This window comes from Prionailurus viverrinus, chromosome D3 (genome assembly GCF_022837055.1).
Source record: "Prionailurus viverrinus isolate Anna chromosome D3, UM_Priviv_1.0, whole genome shotgun sequence".
Lineage (NCBI taxonomy): Eukaryota > Metazoa > Chordata > Mammalia > Carnivora > Felidae > Prionailurus > Prionailurus viverrinus.
Genome location: NC_062572.1, coordinates 5,385,332 through 5,403,972, shown reverse-complemented (window position 1 = coordinate 5,403,972; position 18,641 = coordinate 5,385,332). Strand labels below are relative to the sequence as shown.

Below are 18,641 nucleotides of genomic sequence, written 5' to 3'. Positions count from 1 at the left end.
CTCTCCTAACAGCCCAGATATTAAAAAACAAAACACAAAAAAACCCAAAAACACAAGAGTTGTAAAAATGCAAAACATCTCACTGTTTCCATCATCGGGATTTTTTGGTTCTGTTTTGGAGATCAGTTATTCTTCTCGAAAAATATATTGTTTGTGTTAGCCTGTAATGGGTCCGTTGCTTTTTTTTTTCCAAATTTTTATTTAAATTCTAGTTAGTTACCATATAGTCTGTAATACTGGTTTCAGCAGTAGAATTTAGTGATTCATCACGTGTAATACCCAGTGCTCATTATAACAAGTACCCTCCTGGGACGCCTGGGTGGCTCACTCGGTTGAGCCACCGACTTCGGCTCAGGTCATGATTTCGTGGTCTGTGAGTTCGAGCCCCGCGTCGGGCTCTGGGCTGATGGCTCGGAGCCTGGAGCTGCTTTGGATTCTGTGTCTCCTCTCTCTCTGCCCCTCCCCCACTCATGCTCTGTCTCTCTCTCTCTCTCTCTCTCTCTCTGTCAAAAATAAATAAACATTAAAAAAAATTAAAAACAAAAACAAAAACCAAGTACCCTCCTTAGTACCGATCACCCATTTAGCCCATCCCCCACCCACTTCCCTGGGTTCATTGCTATTTCTAAACGAGTTAATAATAACAATGTTTAAAAATTAATTTATATTGGGGCGCCTGGGTGGCTCAGTTGGTTAAGGGTACAACTCTTGAATTTGACTCAGATCATGATCCCAGGGTCTGGGATCAAGCCCTAAGTCAGACCCCATGCTGAGTATGGAGCTTGCCTAAGATTCTCCCTCTCTCTCTGTCTCTGCCCCTCCCCCTCCACCTGCACACAATGCTCTCTCTCTCTAAAATAAAAAAAATAAATAAAAATAAATTAATTAGTTAATTTATATCTTTTGCTTAATTTTTCCATGAACCCAAAACCCCTCTGAAAAATTAAGACTATTTAAAAAAAGAAAATGTTTGGGGCCCCTGGGTGGCTCAGTTGGTCAGGCGACTGACTTCGGCTCAGGTCATGATCTCGCAGTTTGTGAGTTCGAGCCCCACGTCGGGCTCTGCTGACAGCTCAGAGCCTGGAGCCTGCTTCAGGTTCTGTGTCTCCCTCTCTCTCTCTGCCCCTCCCCTGCTCACACTCTGTGTCTCTCTGTCTCTCAATAATAAATAAACATTAAAAATAATTTATAAAAAAAAATTTGTTTAAGAAAAATTAGCCTGGAAGTATGAGGTATATTTAAGTACAAAATCATAATGAAATTTGTTGTTGTTGTTTCAATTTTTTTTTTTTTTTTTTAGCATTTATTTATTACAGAGAGAGACAGAGCGTGAGCAGGGGATGGGCAGAGAGAGAGGGAGACACAGAACGGGAGGCAGTCTCCAGGCTCTGAGCTGTCAGCACAGAGCCCAACTGAGCCACCGAGGTGCCCCGTTGTTTTTTTTTTTTAATTTTTAACATTTGAGAGACAGAGTATGAGTGGGGGAGGGGCAGAGGGAGAGGGAGACACAGAATCCGAAGCAGGCTCCAGGCTCCCAGCGGTCAGCTGTCAGCACAGAGCCTGACGCGGGGCTCGAACTCATGAACTGCAAGATCATGACCTGAGCCGAAGTCAGACACCTAACTGACTGAGCCACCCAGGTGCCCCATAGTGTTGTGACTTTGAGAAGAATGTTTATTCTTAAAACACGAGAGCCATCAGAATTGGAAAAGAAGAAGTAAAATTATCTGTTTGCAGGTGGCATGATTTATCCATAGAAAATCCTAGAGACTCCACGAAAACACTGTTAGATCTGATCAATGAATTCAGTAAAGTTGCAGGGTGCAACATTAACATACAAAAATCAGCAGTATTGTTGTACCCTAACGATGAATGTATCCGAAAAAGAAAGAAAATGATGCCATTTACAATAGCATCAAGAACAATAAAATACTTAGGAATAACCTTAATCAAGGAGGTGAAAGATAAATCGTAAGACATCGGCGAAAGGCATCGGAGACAGCGTGAATAAATGGAAAATTATCCCATGTTCATGGATTGGAAGAATTAATGTTAAAATGTCTGTTATTTACCCAAAGCCATCTACAGATTGAATGCAATCCCTGTCAAGGTTCCAATGGCTTTTTTTTACAGATGTGGGGAAAAGAAATCCTAAAATTTACATGGAACTGCAGAAGCCAAAGGAATAGCCAAAGAACACCACACTTCCCGATTTCAAGTTGTATTAAAAGCCTCAGGAACCAAAACAGTAACCCAAACAGTATAGTGCCAGCATAAAAACTGACACGCAGACCAATGGAAGAGAACTGAGAGGCCAGAAATAAACCCCAGGGATACGTGGTCAACTGAAATTTGACAAGGGAGCCAAGAACACTCAATGGAGAAAAGACGGTCACCTTAGTAGATGGTGCTGGGAAAATTGGACATCCACACGTAAAAGAATGAAACGAGGCCCCTACCTTACACCACTCACAAAAATTAACTCAAAATGTATGAAAGACTTATTAAATGTAAGGCCGGGGCGCCTGGGTGGTGCAGTCGGTTAAGCGTCCGACTTCGGCTCGGGTCACGATCTCGCGGTCCGTGGGTTCGAGCCCCGCGTCAGGCTCTGGGCTGATGGCTCGGAGCCGGGAGCCTGTTTCCGATTCTGTGTCTCCCTCTCTCTCTCTGCCCCTCCCGCATTCATGCTCTGTCTCTCTCTGTCCCAAAAATAAATAAATGTTGAAAAAAAAATTTTAAAAATAAATGTAAGGCCAGAAACCATAAAACTCCATAAAGCTCTTTGGCATCGGTCTTGGCAATGATTTTCTGGATTTGACACCAAAAGCAAAAATAAACAAGGAGTACTACTCAAACCAAGAAACTTCTGCACAGCAGAAGAAACCATCACAAAATGAAAAGTACCAGGGCACCTGGGGGGCTCAGTCGGTTGAGCGTCCGACTTCGGCTCAGGTCATGATCTCGCGGCTTGTGAGGTCGAGCCCCGCGTCAGGCTCTGTGCTGACACCTCGGAGCCTGGAGCCCGCTTCGGATTCTGTGTCTCCCTCTCTCTCTGCGCCCCCCCACCCCCGCTTGTGCTCTGTCTCTTTCTGTCTCGAAAATAAATAAAAACATTTTAAAAATTTTTTTTAAAAAAAGAAAGTACCTATGGAATGGGAAAAACTATTTGTACACCACGTATCTATTAGGGGGTTAATAACCAAAATCTATAAAGAGCTCCTACAACTCAATAGCGAGAAACCCACAGTGTGATTAAAATATAAGCAGAGGACCCATTAGACGTTTTTCCAAAGGAGATATCCAAATGGCCAACAGTTAATGGGGTGCCTGGGTGGCTCAGTCAGTGAAGCATCCGACTCTCGATTTCGGCTCAGGTTATGATCTCACGGTTGTTGGGACCGAGCTCCGTGTCGGGCCGTGTGCTGACAGAGTGGAGGCTGCTTGGGATCCTCTCTCTCTCCTCTTTCTGGCCCCCCCCCCCCAACTCGTGTGCATGCTCTCTCAAAATAAATAAGTAAACATTTTTTAAAAACCCAAAAGAACAGATAGCCAACAGTTACATAAAAGGTGTTCAACATCACTCATCAGGACAATGCCAATCGAAACCACACATTATCTCGCATGTGCTGGAATGACCATTATCAAAAAGACAAGAGTTTACAAATGCTGGCAAGGATGCGGACCGAAAGGAACCCTTCCTTGTGCACTGGTGGTGGGATTGTAAATTGAGGCAGTGAAGAAGTCACACACACACACACACACACACACCGTGGAATGTTATTCGGCCGTAAAAGAGAAGGAAATCCTGCCTGCCATTTGTGACAACTTGGATGGACCTCGAGGGCGTTATCGCACGTGAAACAAGTCAGAGAAAGACAAATACCTGATAATCTCACTTATATGAAGAATCTTAAAAAAAAAAAAACCAGCAGGGGCGCCTGGGTGGCTCAGTCAGTTGAGCGTCCGACTTCGGCTCAGGTCACGATCTCGCGGTCCGTGAGTTCGAGCCCCGCGTCGGGCTCTGTGCTGACAGCTCGGAGCCCGGAGCCTGCTTCGGATTCTGGGTCTCCCTCTCCCCCTGCCCCTCCCCCACTCATGCTCTGCCTGTCTCTCTCTGTCAAAAATAAAAATAAACTTAAAAAAAAAAACCAGCAACGACAACAACTCATGGAAAAAGAGATCAGATTTGTAGTCAGAGGTGGGTGATAGTGGGTGCGGGAATTGGAATAAGAGGGTCAAGGTACAAATTTCTAGTTATAAGATAAGTAAGCACCGGGGGTGTAATTTAGAAAGTGAAGACTGCAGTTAACTCTGCTCTATGGTATATATGAAAGTTATTAAGAGAAGAGTAGATCCTAAGAGTTCTCAGGACAAGAAAAAAAGCATTTTTTTCTCTTTTTTTTTTTTTTTGTATCCATATGAGGTGATGGATGTTCATTAAATTTATTGTGCTAATAATTTCACAATCTAATGAGTCATGCTCTTGAACTTATACAGTGCTTTTTGTCAGTTATATCTCAATAAAGCTGTGTCAGTGTTCACAGGTAGGTGATTAGGCAGGGAGGTGGCTTTGCTGCACGAGGGCCTCAGGACCGAGGCACCGTCCGTCTTATGGCTTAGGTGCCTTCCCTTACCTCATGGCCCAAAATAGCTGCTCCCACTCCCGCCATCGCATCTCCATCGCAGCAGGCAGAAGAAGAGAGAAAGGGCACATTCCTGCTACTTTTGGGAAAGACCCCGCAAAGCCACCACAAAATATCTCCTTGACCAGAGCTTAGTCTCGGAGCTCCAAGGGAGGCTGGAAACGCCTTCCTCCTAGGCAGCCACGCACCCAGCCTACACCTGGGCGTTTGCTACCATGGGAGACAGGAAGGAAGGAGATAGAGGACGGGCTTGTAAGCTCTGCCCTGCCATGAAAGGCGTTTTCAACTCAGGATGCGGCAGGTGGCCTCGGAGGGTGCCCTGCCTTCCCCCAGGGCTTCGTGTGAAGGATAAACAGGCCGCGGACTGGACGTGCGTAGGGCGGAGACCCAGCGCACCCCCGCCCCCCACTTGCAGAGAAGCCCCGGCTCGTGCTGACCCGCCACTGTCCCTCTTTTCTGTTCCGCAGTGTCGAACCTGTCCCAGTATTTCAGCCCGGCCTCGGTGGCCAGCAGCCCGGCCCGCGCCCTCTTGCTGGTGGGCGTCGTCCTCCTGGCCTACTGGTTCCTGTCTCTGACGCTGGGCTTCACCTTCAGCCTCCTGCACGTGGTGTTCGGCCGCTTCTTCTGGATCGCCCGGGTCATCCTGTTTTCCATGTCCTGCGTCTACGTCCTGCACAAGCACGAGGGGGAGCCGGAGAGCGCAGTCCTGCCCCTGTGCTTCGTGGTGGCCATCTACTTCATGACCGGGCCCATGGGCTTCTACTGGCGAAGCAGCCCCAGTGGCCCCAGCGTGGAGGAGAAGCTGGAGCACCTGGAGAACCAGGTCCGACTGCTCAACATCCGCCTCAACAAAGTGCTGGAGAGTCTCGACCGCACCAACGGCAAGTGACAATCAGCCAGCCGGCCGGGTCCCCCCGTGCCAGCGCCCTGCCTCAGAAAGCAAAAAAGAAGGAAAAAAAGAACAGCAAAGCCCAAACAGTCCTAATAAACATTCCCGCGCGGGAACCGGGGCGCTTCGCGAGGGTATTTCCGGCCACGTGTCAACCCCTAGGACACGTTCCCAGAGGAATGACAGGATCGTTTACGCGGAACTACCCGCGAAGGGTCGTTAGTGGGGGGGAGAAATATTTTTTAAAACAAAGGATATAACCATATTAGCTGTATGGTAAGAGTTTATCTGTGCATAGTGCATAAAGTTAATTTTTTCAAGCACTTAAATACATCTTTTGTAAGGTTTTTTAATAAAGGCAGATCGAGTCAAGTTTAATAAAACTTTACACTGAGGGGGAGAATATGCTAATCGGACATTTTAGACGAAGAGTTCCAGCGCCACTGTTTGTTGTCACGGCATAGGGATGGGTGGGTGAGGTCTGTGTGCGTTCTTCTCATGTTCCAAAACCGTGAGCTTCGTTTTATGTCATTTTTGGTTGACGGTGACTTAGCTGATGGATGTCGTTGTTTCTGGATGTGGGTGGTTGGGGTCCAGGACGAAACTAAACATCTTCTGGGTCCTCGTGACCCCAGCCAGGCCCCCGTCAATTATCTTTCTAAATGGAGAAAGAGATCGTTATTCATAGAAAACCGGAGATCGTTTGTTTCTGTTTTTGTCTTCCCTTTCTGAACTTTGATGTTTTTAACCTCCGCGTTTTGTAAGGGAAGATCCAAGGGCCAAGCAAAGAGATGTCTTTGGAGTTCAATGCCGAGAGCTACCTGGGTGAGTGCCAAAACTCCCCCTGTCCGGAGTCTATCTGATGCCCCGGTATCACCATTCGCCAGCTAGACCTGTAGAGAAAAGGTACGCTCTCAAGGGTTTTTGTTTGTGTCACTGTAGGGTGGGTTGACTCAGGACCTCGGAATTAAAACAAACTCTAGCAGCTAATAACATTTTCAAGTCTCTTGCTGCTTATGAGGCATTCTCAGGAGCAGTAAGCAGCAATAAACACGCCTTGGAGAAGATCCGAATTCTTTTTCCTGAAATGTTTACGACACACGTGTTATGTGCTTTCCGTGTGAAGTCTGTGGTACCCTCATTTCCGGCGGTGCCTAGGGGCAGAGAGGGACATACCGGGCAGACAGCGATGGGGTCCTCGACAGGGGCACCTTGCGAGGCTGGATCAGGGCTCGATGCACACGGCCCAGTGTAGGCCCGCCCCCCCCCAGGCCTGTTGGTAAGCATCAGGCCACACATGAACAAGGAAAGGGAGTTCTGGCCGCCACAATCCTTCCCTGCCCACCTACGTGCCCCGGCGGCCCCCCGCCAGAGCCTCTGTACGCAGATTTGCAGAGACCCCCCCCCCCCCAGTTGGATCGGGTAGAACCAAGACCCCCACGGTCCACGCATCGTTCCGGAGAAACACTCAGCTGTCTGCTAACTCCTGTGCGGTTTCCGTGAAGTTTTACTGCTGGATGCAAGTATCCGGAAAACCAGAGGGGATGTTTCTGAGAATGTTTACGAAACCTCTCTGTGTGAGGTGCACGTAACGGGACCCAACCTTTGCAGCATTCGGTTCGCTTCCTGAAACGCAGACGTGTTTTCCGGGGTCTGCCCGGGGCAAACCTCTCTCCGGGGGCATTTGGAGCCCGAAGCCGTTGCAGTCAGAATCTTGGAGGCCGATCTCTTTTAGCACAAGGGGTATAAAAAATAGCCCCGGGGAGGCCATCCCGGCCTGCCTTCCTCTTGTGCGTTTGGCTCTCGTGCATCGGGCGCGTTGAGATCCCAAAACATTGCTTTGCTCGTGTTGGCCAGGGCAGAACTGACGTTTCTCTGCACACAGCTTGTAAGTCCTAAACTGTCACCGGTCTGGATGGAATATCCACTCTGTTCCCCCGGCCGCCTTCCCCCGCGAACCCTGAAAGGCACCGTGCTGTGTTGGGGTCAACGGGAAAACCGTTTTCACTTCCGGTAAACCAAGGGAGGCGCGTGCACCTGGGTGCTGGCGCGCGGAGGCCGTAAGCAGCAGGTAGAAATCGCTGTTGGTCACATGCGCTGTTTCCACCCCATGAGCCAAGGCTTGGGCTCTCTGAGGCCAACCTTGGTTTCATGCACTGCGATGAAAGATGGGTTTATTTTTAATGAAAGCACCTACAGTTACAAAGGAGTATCACTTCGGGGCAGAACATTCTTTGGAATTCTGGTAGAAACCGTGGACGTTCGGTCTGAACAACGCCTGCTTTTTAACGCATCCATTTGACTTTTGTTTTGGGGCCTCGTCTTAACCCCAAATAGTTGGGGATTTTGTTTTCTCTCTCTCCGCTCCACGGAAGCTTCTTAGGGTATTGGGCCTTTCCCACTACTCCCCGTGTCTTTTCTTTTTTCTCTCTTTTGTACACGGGAAAAAAAAAAAATGTATTTTTGTACCACATCTCATACCTGGAAGAGAAACCTTTTTTTAATGTCTTCCGGGTTGCAGGACCTATTAGGGCGACACTTCATATTCAGTGTGATCTAAAAAACCCTGACAGAAACGACCGTGGGTGGGTTCGAATTAAGACTCTGTTTTCTAGAGATCTTAAACTCGACTAGTTTTTATTTTCCAGTGCCTCAGTAACAACCAACGCCAAGGACAGAAAAGGAAAAGAACCAGCCGTCTCACAATTGCTGCACTTGAGTGGATCTTCTGGAGTCTGTGTTCAGAGGGACCTGTTCCCTGACGTGCTAGCAAAGACGCTTCCGTGGTACGTCAGCCCTCCACAAAGGCATTCCCCGTACCGGTCAAGATCAGCATCCCCTGGCTTCCGGTGGGGGGGGTGGGGTGGGGGGTGGGGTGGGGGGTGGTTTGGCTTCATGTTTCCGTGATAACCCACATCACTTCTGGGGGCAAAACGCAGCAACGGAATTTCTTGAAAGCTGCTCTTGTGAATTGTGCCGGGGTCTTCATTTACGAAGGTGACCTGGGTGACAGCACGGGGGCTAATCCCGTTGAGAGAAGGTTCTCGGCACGGTTCCCTAAAGCACCTGGTCGCAGCATGCCTTGCAGGGCCTCGCGAAGCCTCACACGGGGTCGGGACGCGGACTGGGTGTGTGTCTGGGCTCCGTCACCGCGGTGGGAGGAAGCAACGGGTTTGAACACGCCTTACCGGTGCCAGGCGCGGACGTGCAGGTTGGGGGGCAGTGGTCGGGAGGGTTGTGATGTGACTTTGGATGCCCGCGAGGGCTGGCTCGGGGGGAATGTGTAAACCACCTTGATTGCCGGTCTGCCTCCGATTCAGCGGCCTCACGGAGAGGTTAGGAAAAACACGCCAAAGCCAACGCATCCAAAACACGGTTAATACGCCTTGTCGTTAGCGGAAATTCTGAACCGTTTCGTTTCTGTGCTTCCTGGTACTCCCCAAGATGCTTTAGGTGAAGGACGTCTGGCAACTTCTCCCTGACGGGGTTCGAATTGCCTGACTGAACCCAAAAGCCAGCTCCGGCCATCCAGCTGGCTTGTGTTAGCAGGAATTCCTAAGGCCCTGAGGTGTCACCCCCTCGTCCCCAAATCAAAATAGTAATGATAATAGATCTCCATTCCGCAAAGTTTTGTTTACGGTCCTTTGAGTCTTGGACTTTTTGCCCCTTGCTTGTGAGTGGTGAGCGATAGAATCATCTATTTTTTGCGGGGTCTAGCATAGTACCCTTAAAATTAGTAACGGACAGCCGTCGATATGATCTGCAGTCTCTGGGAGAAGCAGGCTTTGTTCAGCGTCCTGAGTTTTTTGCACGAGACACAGCAGGACCAGTTTTTTCCCCTGTGGTGGCATAAAAAGCTGATGGTCACTTGCGTCGTTTACGGGAAACCTGTGGCAGCTAACGGTGTCATCGACCCTATGTCCCCACGTCTTTTCGCGGATTTCAAGGTTTTATTGTGGTGTCAGCTTAACAGTCGCATGTGTGTTCAATCTCTGGGTACCGTGCAATTCAACTGATTTCTTGTGATGGTGACGGTGATTTGTGGTCACTTAAAATCCAGCGAAGCAACCCTTTATTTCCCTCTGAACTGGAAATCATACTAGTGAGGTAACGGTGTCCATTATCAAACAGTGCGTTCGTGATTGAGTTCATCCTTTGTGTATCTGGTTATCGATTTTACGCAGCATTTGATTTCCCGCTTAATCTAAACCCATCGGATTTGAATACGCTGGTGTGTGTGTGTCTGTGTCTGTGCTGTGTGCACATTTTCGTTGCCTAAAGCCTTGGGAAACTGATTCTGTGAGTGTCGGATAGAGACCCGAATGTATAAGGCTTCTTTTATTTGCAAAATGCTAAATACATTCCTCTTATTTATTAAATCACTGGCTTTAGTGTTCTGTAGAGATATTTGTAGACCGATTTCAGAACAGAATGAAAATATTGTGAAAATTGCGGCTCAATAAACGTTTATTGTAATTTCGTTGTACGGGCTTCCTAAATATATGTCATCACTCCTAACCGAGCATTGGTGGAATTTCCCTGACTTTGTGTTGGCTGATTCTGTGGTTCCGTTCCCCGGTCTGAGAAATCAAATAATCTTAACGTGTTGGAGGTAGGTAGGGTCACCAGATAAAACATAGGATGCCCAGTTAAATTTGAGTTTCAGATAAACAACAAATACTTTGTAAGTATACATATATCCCAATCACTGTATGGGATATATATATACTAAAAAAATTTTTTTAATGTTTATTTATTTTTGAGAGAGAGAGAGAGAGAGACAAGGCATGAGTTGGGGAGGGGCAGAGAGAGAGAGGAAGACACAAACTCAGAAGCGGGCTCCAGGCTCTGAGCTGTCAGCACAGAGCCCGTCGTGGGGCTCGAACCCATGAACCGTGAGATCATGACCTGAGCCGAAGTCGGACGCTTAACCACCTGAGCCACCCAGGCGCCCCAAGGAATACACATATACAAAAAATGTGTTGCTATCTGAAATTCAAATTTAACCAGGAAAACTATTTTTATTTGCTAATTGGGGCAACCCCAGGAGGGTTTTGCAACACATATAGACCCTTCCCCCCCCACCCCGAACTGAGATGCTCTCCTGGGTGCTAAACATTATTTCCTTAGCAAATATTCAGGAGCTGTAACAGAAGAGTCCGATGAAACACACTTATGACCCAAAAGTACTGCTCCTGGGCGTGTGAGTTATTTGGAGGCCACCTGGGTGACCGGCCCCTGGGAGAGGGAGCAGGCTAAAGGTAGGGGACCCACACCACCGGGGACAGAACAGCAAGTTAGCCACAACAGCCACGTCGGATGAGAAAATAGGAACCACGCTGAGACAGGAAAGCCTTGTCCCTTTGAGTGAATTAAATATAAGCCATTAATCATTTTGTGAGAGCACGTTAAAAACAAAACAAAACAAAACAAAAACGTCCCGGTGAAAAACAGCAGGTGGAAAAGGAGGGTGGAAGCAGGTCCCGCGACCAAGAAAGTGTTAAACGAAACGGGAGTGAGGCCTCGCCCGGTGAGGCTGCACCAGGCTGAGGAGTGTGACTGACAGAGCGGAGGGCACAAATACACGTCCCCGCCCCCAACCCAGCCTCCGTTTACCGTCTTCGCTTTCACTGCCCTCTGCCAAAGCCGCCAGATGCTGCCAGCCAGCAGGTGGTTTACTTAATACCCAGGGCAGCTACGTGGTGCGTGGGCACCTCGGCACCTGTCCCCAGTCTGGACTGAGCTGTGCTGTTGGCCGCTTTTTTTTTTTAATATATTTTTTTAATTGTTTAACGTTTATTTATTTCGAGAGAGAGAGAGAGAGTGCACACAAGCTGGGGAAGGGCAGAGAGAGGGGGACCCAGAATCCGAAGCGGGCTCCAGGCTCCGAGCTGTCGACACAGAGCCCGACGCGGGGCTCGAACCCACAAACCGCGAGATCATGACCTGAGCCAAAGTCTCATCAAACGCTCAACCGACTGAGCCACCCAGGCGCCCCATTATTATATATATATTTTTAAAATTTTTTAAATGTTTTATTTATTTTTGAGACAGAGAGTGAACAGGGGAAGGGCAGAGAGAGGGGGACCCAGAATCCGAAGCGGGCTCCAGGCTCCGAGCTGTCGACACAGAGCCCGACGCGGGGCTCGAACCCACAAACCGCGAGATCACGACCTGAGCCAAAGTCGGACGCTCAACCAACCCGGTCACCCAGGTGCCCCCCGCTTGTTTCATTTTGACCACCAGCTTTCCCGAAGTATAACTGACATACGGTGAACCATGCGTGTTTCAGGTGAACAGGGAACACATTGGCCACTTCCAAAACCCTCAGTGTGCCGGCCTCTCGACCTCCCGGCTCTCCTGCTTCCAGACTACCTCTCATCTGTACTCTGTCCCTACACATTAGGCTGCGTTTTCTAGCATTTCACACAAATGGAATCAAACAGCATGTGCTTGCTTTCCTACCGTTTCGTTGGGCTCGGCGTAATTATGCTGAAATTCACCCAGGTTGTGTGTGTCCGTAGCTCTGCATTCACCTGCCGGCGGGTTGGGGCTGTTCCCAGCCTGGGGCTCTTACAAATAAAGCCACACGTAGGCACGGATCTTTGTATCCACATTGTCTTCCGTTTGTCTTATGTGAATACTTAGGAGTGCAACGGCTAGATCATGTAACAGGCGTACGTTTAGTTTTCCAAAACATTGCTCTCTGAGGTGGTTGTACCCACACTTTCACCAGCTCCGTATGAGAACCCCAGTTCCTCCACGACTCCACTGACACTTCGTATGGGTGGTATTTTCTTTTTCTTAATTTTTTTTAACATTTATTTATTTTGGGGAGAGAGAGAGACAGTGTGAGCAGGAGAGGGGCAGACAAAGGGAGACACAGAATCCCAAGCAGGCTCCAAGCTGTCAGCACAGAGCCCGACGCGGGGCTCGAACCCACAAACAGCGAGATCATGACCTGAGCTGAAATCAAGAGCCAGACACTTAACCGATGGAGCCACCCAGGCACCCTGGAAGCTGGCCATCACTAATTAAAGCGTAGTCAACCAGTAATAGTAAATAGTGTTTCCCTGAGTTCGGTGAGCCTGATTCTACCAATTTATTGACTCCAAGGAGGCAGTCATGAACCTGATTTGTCACTAAGTCGGACAGAAGTGAGGGCAACCCTGGGGGGGGGGGCGAACTTGCGACTGACATCTGAAGGCCGGGGATGGTTTCCTGGGACTCAGCTCTTAACCTGTGGGGTCTGCACTGGCTCTGGGTAGCTGGTCTCAGAATTGCTTAGTGAGAGGGAAAATTGTTTGCTGTCAGAGCATTGGGAGCAGAGAAACAATTTTCCTTTAGATGAGTTTTCGGGACCAAGAGCGCCGCAGGTTGACGTGGGAGGTGATGAGGGAGGGGCGGTGGCCGTCAGCCCCCATAAATGACAGCCATCAGTGTGAGCTAAGAGCCTGCTGTGGGTCAGCTCCCCTGTACCTGCCCCAGCTTGTTGGAATTACACAGCCACTCTGCTAAGAAGGGATTATGTGGGTAATAAAACGAGAACACCTAGGCTTGGAGAGGTTAAAGAACATCTCCCAAGGTCAAATGCTTACAGCTCGGGGAACCTGGGTGGGCGCCCAGCCTTGCAGGCTATGTCCCTTGCGTCAGAAGTCCCGTCACCCGCTCCGGGATCTCCCTGCTGGGAAGCTGTACCTCTCATGGGTATTTTTATTATTATTATTTTTTGAACCTGTATCAACGGAGCTATTAATTGACGACCCTAATGAGATAATGACTACAAAGCCTGGCAATCAAAAAACTGAAATAACCACCTTTTCTCTTCCGAAGGGTGACAGCCGGGAACAAGGATAAATAATATTTGTTTTACGGCTTATTGAGGTTTAAAAAAGTTAAGCCTTATGGGGCGCCTGGGTGGCTCAGTTGGTTAAGTGGCCGACGTCAACTCAGGTCATGATTCGCAGTTTGTGACATTGAGCCCTGCGTTGGGCTCTGTGCTGACAGCTCAGAGCCTGGAGCCTGCTTCGGATTCTGTGTGTGTGTCTCTCTTGGCCCCTCCCCCGCTTGCGCTCTGTCTCTCTCTCTCTCAAAAATAAATAAACTAAAAAAAAAAAGACTGCAAAATTACCTTCCTTTGTGTTCAGATCCTTTCCCCGTATTGCTTAGAACACCCTGTGTGAATTGTGTACAATTATTTGAATGTTACCCCCACATGCATATATAGATAAAGATACATCTATATAATTTTTTTTTTTTTTTTTTTTTGCATGAAGGAACCTTGGAGGCTTAGAAATGTTCTTCGTTCATTTGGATAGTCCTGTGGCTCTCACGTTGTGGTCTGGGTTCCTCCAGCTACATAAAATACTATTAATAATTAGTCTAATGTTAGACTAATATTAGAGAGTTTGCATTCTCCACTTTATTCTTTCATGAACGTGCAACGGGGTTTTCCAGAGAGTATGAGATACGACATCACAACTGATGAACGGCGACACGGGCAGGAGGAACCCAGTGGTCCTTAAGTCAGATATTACAGATTAGGAGGCACGTGGAACACTGCCACTCTTCTCGCTAGATGTTCTCGTTTTCTGGGGCACCTGGGTGGCTCAGTCGGTTGGGCATCTGACTTAGGCTCAGGTCGTGATCTCGCGGTTCATGGGTCTGAGTCCCGCATCAGGCCCGTTGCTGTCAGCCTCTCAGCCCAGGCCCCGTTTCCTGGTTCATGGATGACAGCCGTCTCTCTGTTTGGTGAACACCAAACCTCGCCCCTGCCCCATCTCCCCACCACCGCGGTTTCCTCCCCTAAGGGGACCCCTGTGACCAGTTTCTTGTGACTCCTGCTAGGGGTAGCCAGTGACTGAACAAGGATATATAAATACACCATTCTTTAACACAAATCACATTATATTGTCTGCACTTTTCTGGAACCTGGTATTTGTGTGCATATAGCTGAGCCAGCTGTCCCATTCTTTGGCTACGAAAGGCCATTTTGTGGATAGGCCATAATTTATTTAACCGTTTCCGTATTGACCAACAGCCGCACTTCCTAAATTGACTGACTTAGCCTAAGTCCCCATGTGTTTCTATGACTTTTTTTTTTTTTTGATGTTTTTTTATTTATTTCTGAGACAGAGAGAGACAGAGCATGAGCAGGGGAGGGGCAGAGAGAGAGGGAGACGCAGAATCTGAAGCAGGCTCCGGGCTCTGAGTTGTCGGCACAGAGCCCGACGTGGGGCTTGAACTCACGAGCTGTGAGATCATGACCTGAGCTGAAGTCGGACGCCCAGCCGACTGAGCCACCCAGGCGCCCCGTGTTTCTATGACTTTGATGCAAGTTGTTGTACTTGGCACAAATACGATGCTATATAACATCATTATACAACACAATGTAACATATAATATCATAGAACCTAATTACACAACATGGCACAATATAACATTATTAAATAATGATACAACATAACATTATTGTATAACATGATTATGTGATGACAACATAGAATTATTATGTAATAACAGTACGGCATTATTGTACAAATGACCCAGTATAACTTATAACACAATGTAACATTATACAATGTAACACGGTATATACAATATGACATTAAGCATTCAGTTTTGCCTCTAGTTTTTTGCCTAGGAACTGGGCTGCGAATTTCATTCCATCTTTCCATTAGTGTTGAAAATTTAAAACCAAACTTGTGGTGACTGAATTAAAAATGGGCATTAGTCTAACAGATAAGCTCGTTTTGTCTTTTTTTTTTTAATTTTTTTTTAATGTTTATTTTATTTTTGAGACAGAGAGACAGAGCATGAACAGGGGAGGGGCAGAGAGAGAGGGAGACAGAATCGGAAGCAGGCTCCAGGCTCTGAACCATCAGCCCAGAGCCCGACGCCCGGCTTGGACTCACGGACCACGTGATCATGACCTGAGCTGAAGCTGGACGCTTCACCGACTGAACCACCCAGGCGCCCCTGTCTTTTGTTTTTCCAACACATTCTTTGTCCTAGCTGGTATTCAATCCTATGGCTTTTTAAGGAGGGGCAATTTCTTTCCGGCCTAGGGATTTGGGCTATCCTTCAGAAAGATTTTGTCTGTCTTGCGGCGAAGGTGTGTGGCCCTATTCACTCTCAGCCAGCTATGACATCCATCTCTAAAAATGTAACGTCCAATACTTACTCCCGATCACTGCTGAATTACATTTTCGTTCTTAAATCCACACTTCAGTATTGGGAGTCTGCTATTGAGTCGACTGGAACTGGATTAAATCATAAAACATACTCCTTGGGAAACTGTAAATCATGGGCCGTGGAACTGAATACTCACGGAATTAGCAGAGGAAACAGTTACGAAGTGGTTATCTCATAATACAATGTGTGATCCGCATCCAAACGTCAAACCAGTTGGAGTGAGACGTGGAGCCTAAAGAAAGGATCGCACCGGCTTCCAGCTTAGATAAAAGTCAGAAAAACTCCCGTCAGTGCCGACATGACGTTTTCATCGCCAGTGCTAAGACGTTACCTGCAATTTACCTACATTATGACAACGAATTCTGAACTCTCTCTTTTTTTTTTTTTTCCTGTGTCAAAGTTTTTCTCAAAGTGTTTTAGTTCGATGATTGGGATGAGGGAGTGTGGGGTGGGCTGAGGGCAAAGTGCAGGCTAACAGCCCCCCGCCCCCAGGTGGGACATGTATGATGTTCCTCAGACACTCCTGGCTACCCAAGGACAAAGGGAAGGGGGCTAAGTCCCGGCCATGGTGATGTGGGAAACTAAGGCAAATGAGAAATTACATCCCCTTACTGCCTGAAGCCCACTGACAAGTCCTGGAAACCGGCAGACTGACCTCCCTCTGGGAGCTCAGCGGTCCTGATGAGGACGCCTTGCTGGGGGCAAAGGAGAATCTTGGCTTAACATCGTCCTGACCCCCACGGGATCCCCTAAGTCTACTCTCACAGATAAAAAGTCCTTTGGAAACTTCCTTTATCTCAACGGCCCCAAGACATACGCGGGCAATCATCCTCCAAGCTCATGGCCCCTGATACACATCGGAAGGGTCTCCTCGTGACTGAGGTTTTACTAAACGACAATCATTGGCATTTGTGTAGCAACAGCTGGCCCCTCAAGGTCCTGGAAACCTTGCTTCCAAAATTCCTTAGAGATTTACTCTACCCCTGACCCCCTACCAACAAGAGGATATATAATCAGTTCCTGTCACGACCCCAGTGCAGCTCTTCCTGTCCCCGTGCTTTCATAAAATCACGAAATCATTTGTTTTTGCACCAAACACATCTTCAAGAATTCTTTCCTGGCCATTGTCTCCAGACCACCCCGCCATCAGCCCCAAACTTCATCAATTGCAGATCCCCATTGATAGGGATCGTGGGAAAATAATACCATCATTAAAAAGAGTTGGTTTGGGGGGCACCTGGCTGCCTCCGTCAGTAGAGCATGCCACTTTTGATCTCAGGGTTGTAAGTTCAAGCCCCACATTGGGAGGAAAGATTACTTAAAAATAAAAATTAAAAAAAAAAAAATAAAAATTTAAGGGGCGTCTGAGTGGCTCCATTGGTTGAGCGCCAGACTCTTGATTGCAGCTCAGGTCATGATCCCAGGCTAGTGGGATCAAGCCCTGGGTCAGGCTCCATGCTGTGTGTGAAGCCTGCTTGGGATTCTCTCTCTCTACCTCTGCCCCTCCCCCGCTCGCACTCTTTCTCTCTAAAACAGAACAAAAATTAAAAAATAAAAAGACTAAAAAAAATCTTAATAGAGCTGTTTTTTGACAGCTGAGAATTCATATCTGAGCTGTACCTATTACTCTAGACACGGCTGTATGTTGAGAAAACATCTGGGTGAATAGAATGGAGAAAGTAACATCAAAGAAAATGTAGCAGTTATGCGGCCCATCCACAACCTGAAGCTACCACCGCAGGTTCAATTACGTTTTCATTTCTAGGGTTATCTGATTGGAGCGTCCCATTCCTCTCCCGTTCTATTTTAGGGCTTCCAGTCGTAGTTACTTTGTAATATTTATTTCACTTGGCTCTGGCTCCCACCCTTACAAATGTTTCAAGTTAGACGTTCAGAACTCAAGAGACTCTAAGAACGTTGATCTCTCTCTCTCTCTCCATAGTTTTGAGAGATTGCGCCCACAGTTCTGGGGGCTCACCATACCCATCACCCAACTTGACAACTTTAACCCTACACCCTCTGCGGTTACGTGTGCAGTGAATTAAAACCTTTGAGAAGTCCTGAAATTTTCCTCTGCGTTTGCACAAAGCAAGGCACTGTGTACTTATTGCAACACTGTACATGTTGAAATAGTTGACGTTAACTGAAAGCATTGCCTTAGCGAATGCGAACATTTAAGAGAAGCATTTAGAGTGCAAGCGAGTGTTAGGCACGTGAGTTATCCGAGGATTTGGTTCGCTTCCTCCCCATGGATTTGGTCCGGTTCCCTCCGATCCCCCACGTGCCCCAGTCTCGCAGGCCGGCGCCCCAGCACACACATCAGAATACAGCAATGCGAACATAAACGTGTGCCAGACGCTTCGCACGCGAATCTCCCGTCGGCCCCACGGCAGCGGAGCGGGAGGCTGTGAGTCGCACGCCATTTGCGGGCCGGAGGGGAGACAAGCCGGCGGACCCCACGGACTCGCCCGGGGACCCGCAGGGTTGTCAAGGTGACAGCGGTCGGCCTTCACGGTCGAAGGGTGACTCCGCCCACCTACCCGGCTCCGATTGGGCGCGCCCTTTTCCGGCTCTCCTTTTGGATTGGCTGAGAGGAGCAACCCATGCACCGGAGCGTCTTGCGATTGGCTGGCGTCCAGGCCGCCCCGCCGCCGCGCGGCCGCCTGGGCTGATGTGAGGTCAGCTCTCCGCCAGCCAATCAGAGTGCGTGCCGCGTGTGGTGAGGCCGGTGGCCCGGATCCTTCCGCGGGCGGGCGCGAGCCGCTGGAGTGCTGGGAGCGGGGCGGGGCCGGGGGCGCGCCAAGTGGGAGGGGACCGAGCAGCGCGGGGCAGCCCCGTCCGCCGGGGTTTTTCCCTTGCTTCCCGGGACCCCTGCCGTAAATACTCGCTCTCCCGTGACATCCTAAAGAATACAC

General features: G+C 48.5%; 1 protein-coding gene across 2 annotated transcripts in view; it reads left to right on the top strand.

Moving 5' to 3' along the window:
• BRI3BP (BRI3 binding protein) overlaps window positions 1-10,075 on the top strand; it is a 28,800-nt gene extending 18,725 nt beyond the window's left edge. Inside the window, exons 3-4 of one of the 2 annotated variants that reach the window (XR_007145921.1) lie at window positions 5,111-6,438; window positions 8,181-10,075. Coding sequence is in view for 1 of the 2 variants with exons in the window: in XM_047828411.1 (XP_047684367.1) it covers window positions 5,111-5,532 (422 nt within the window). In the remaining variant the exon portion in view is untranslated. Of the gene's footprint in view, window positions 1-5,110 lie in introns of both variants that reach the window. The other variant, XM_047828411.1, reaches the window with a different exon arrangement.
• The last annotated feature ends 8,566 nt before the right edge of the window (window positions 10,076-18,641 follow it).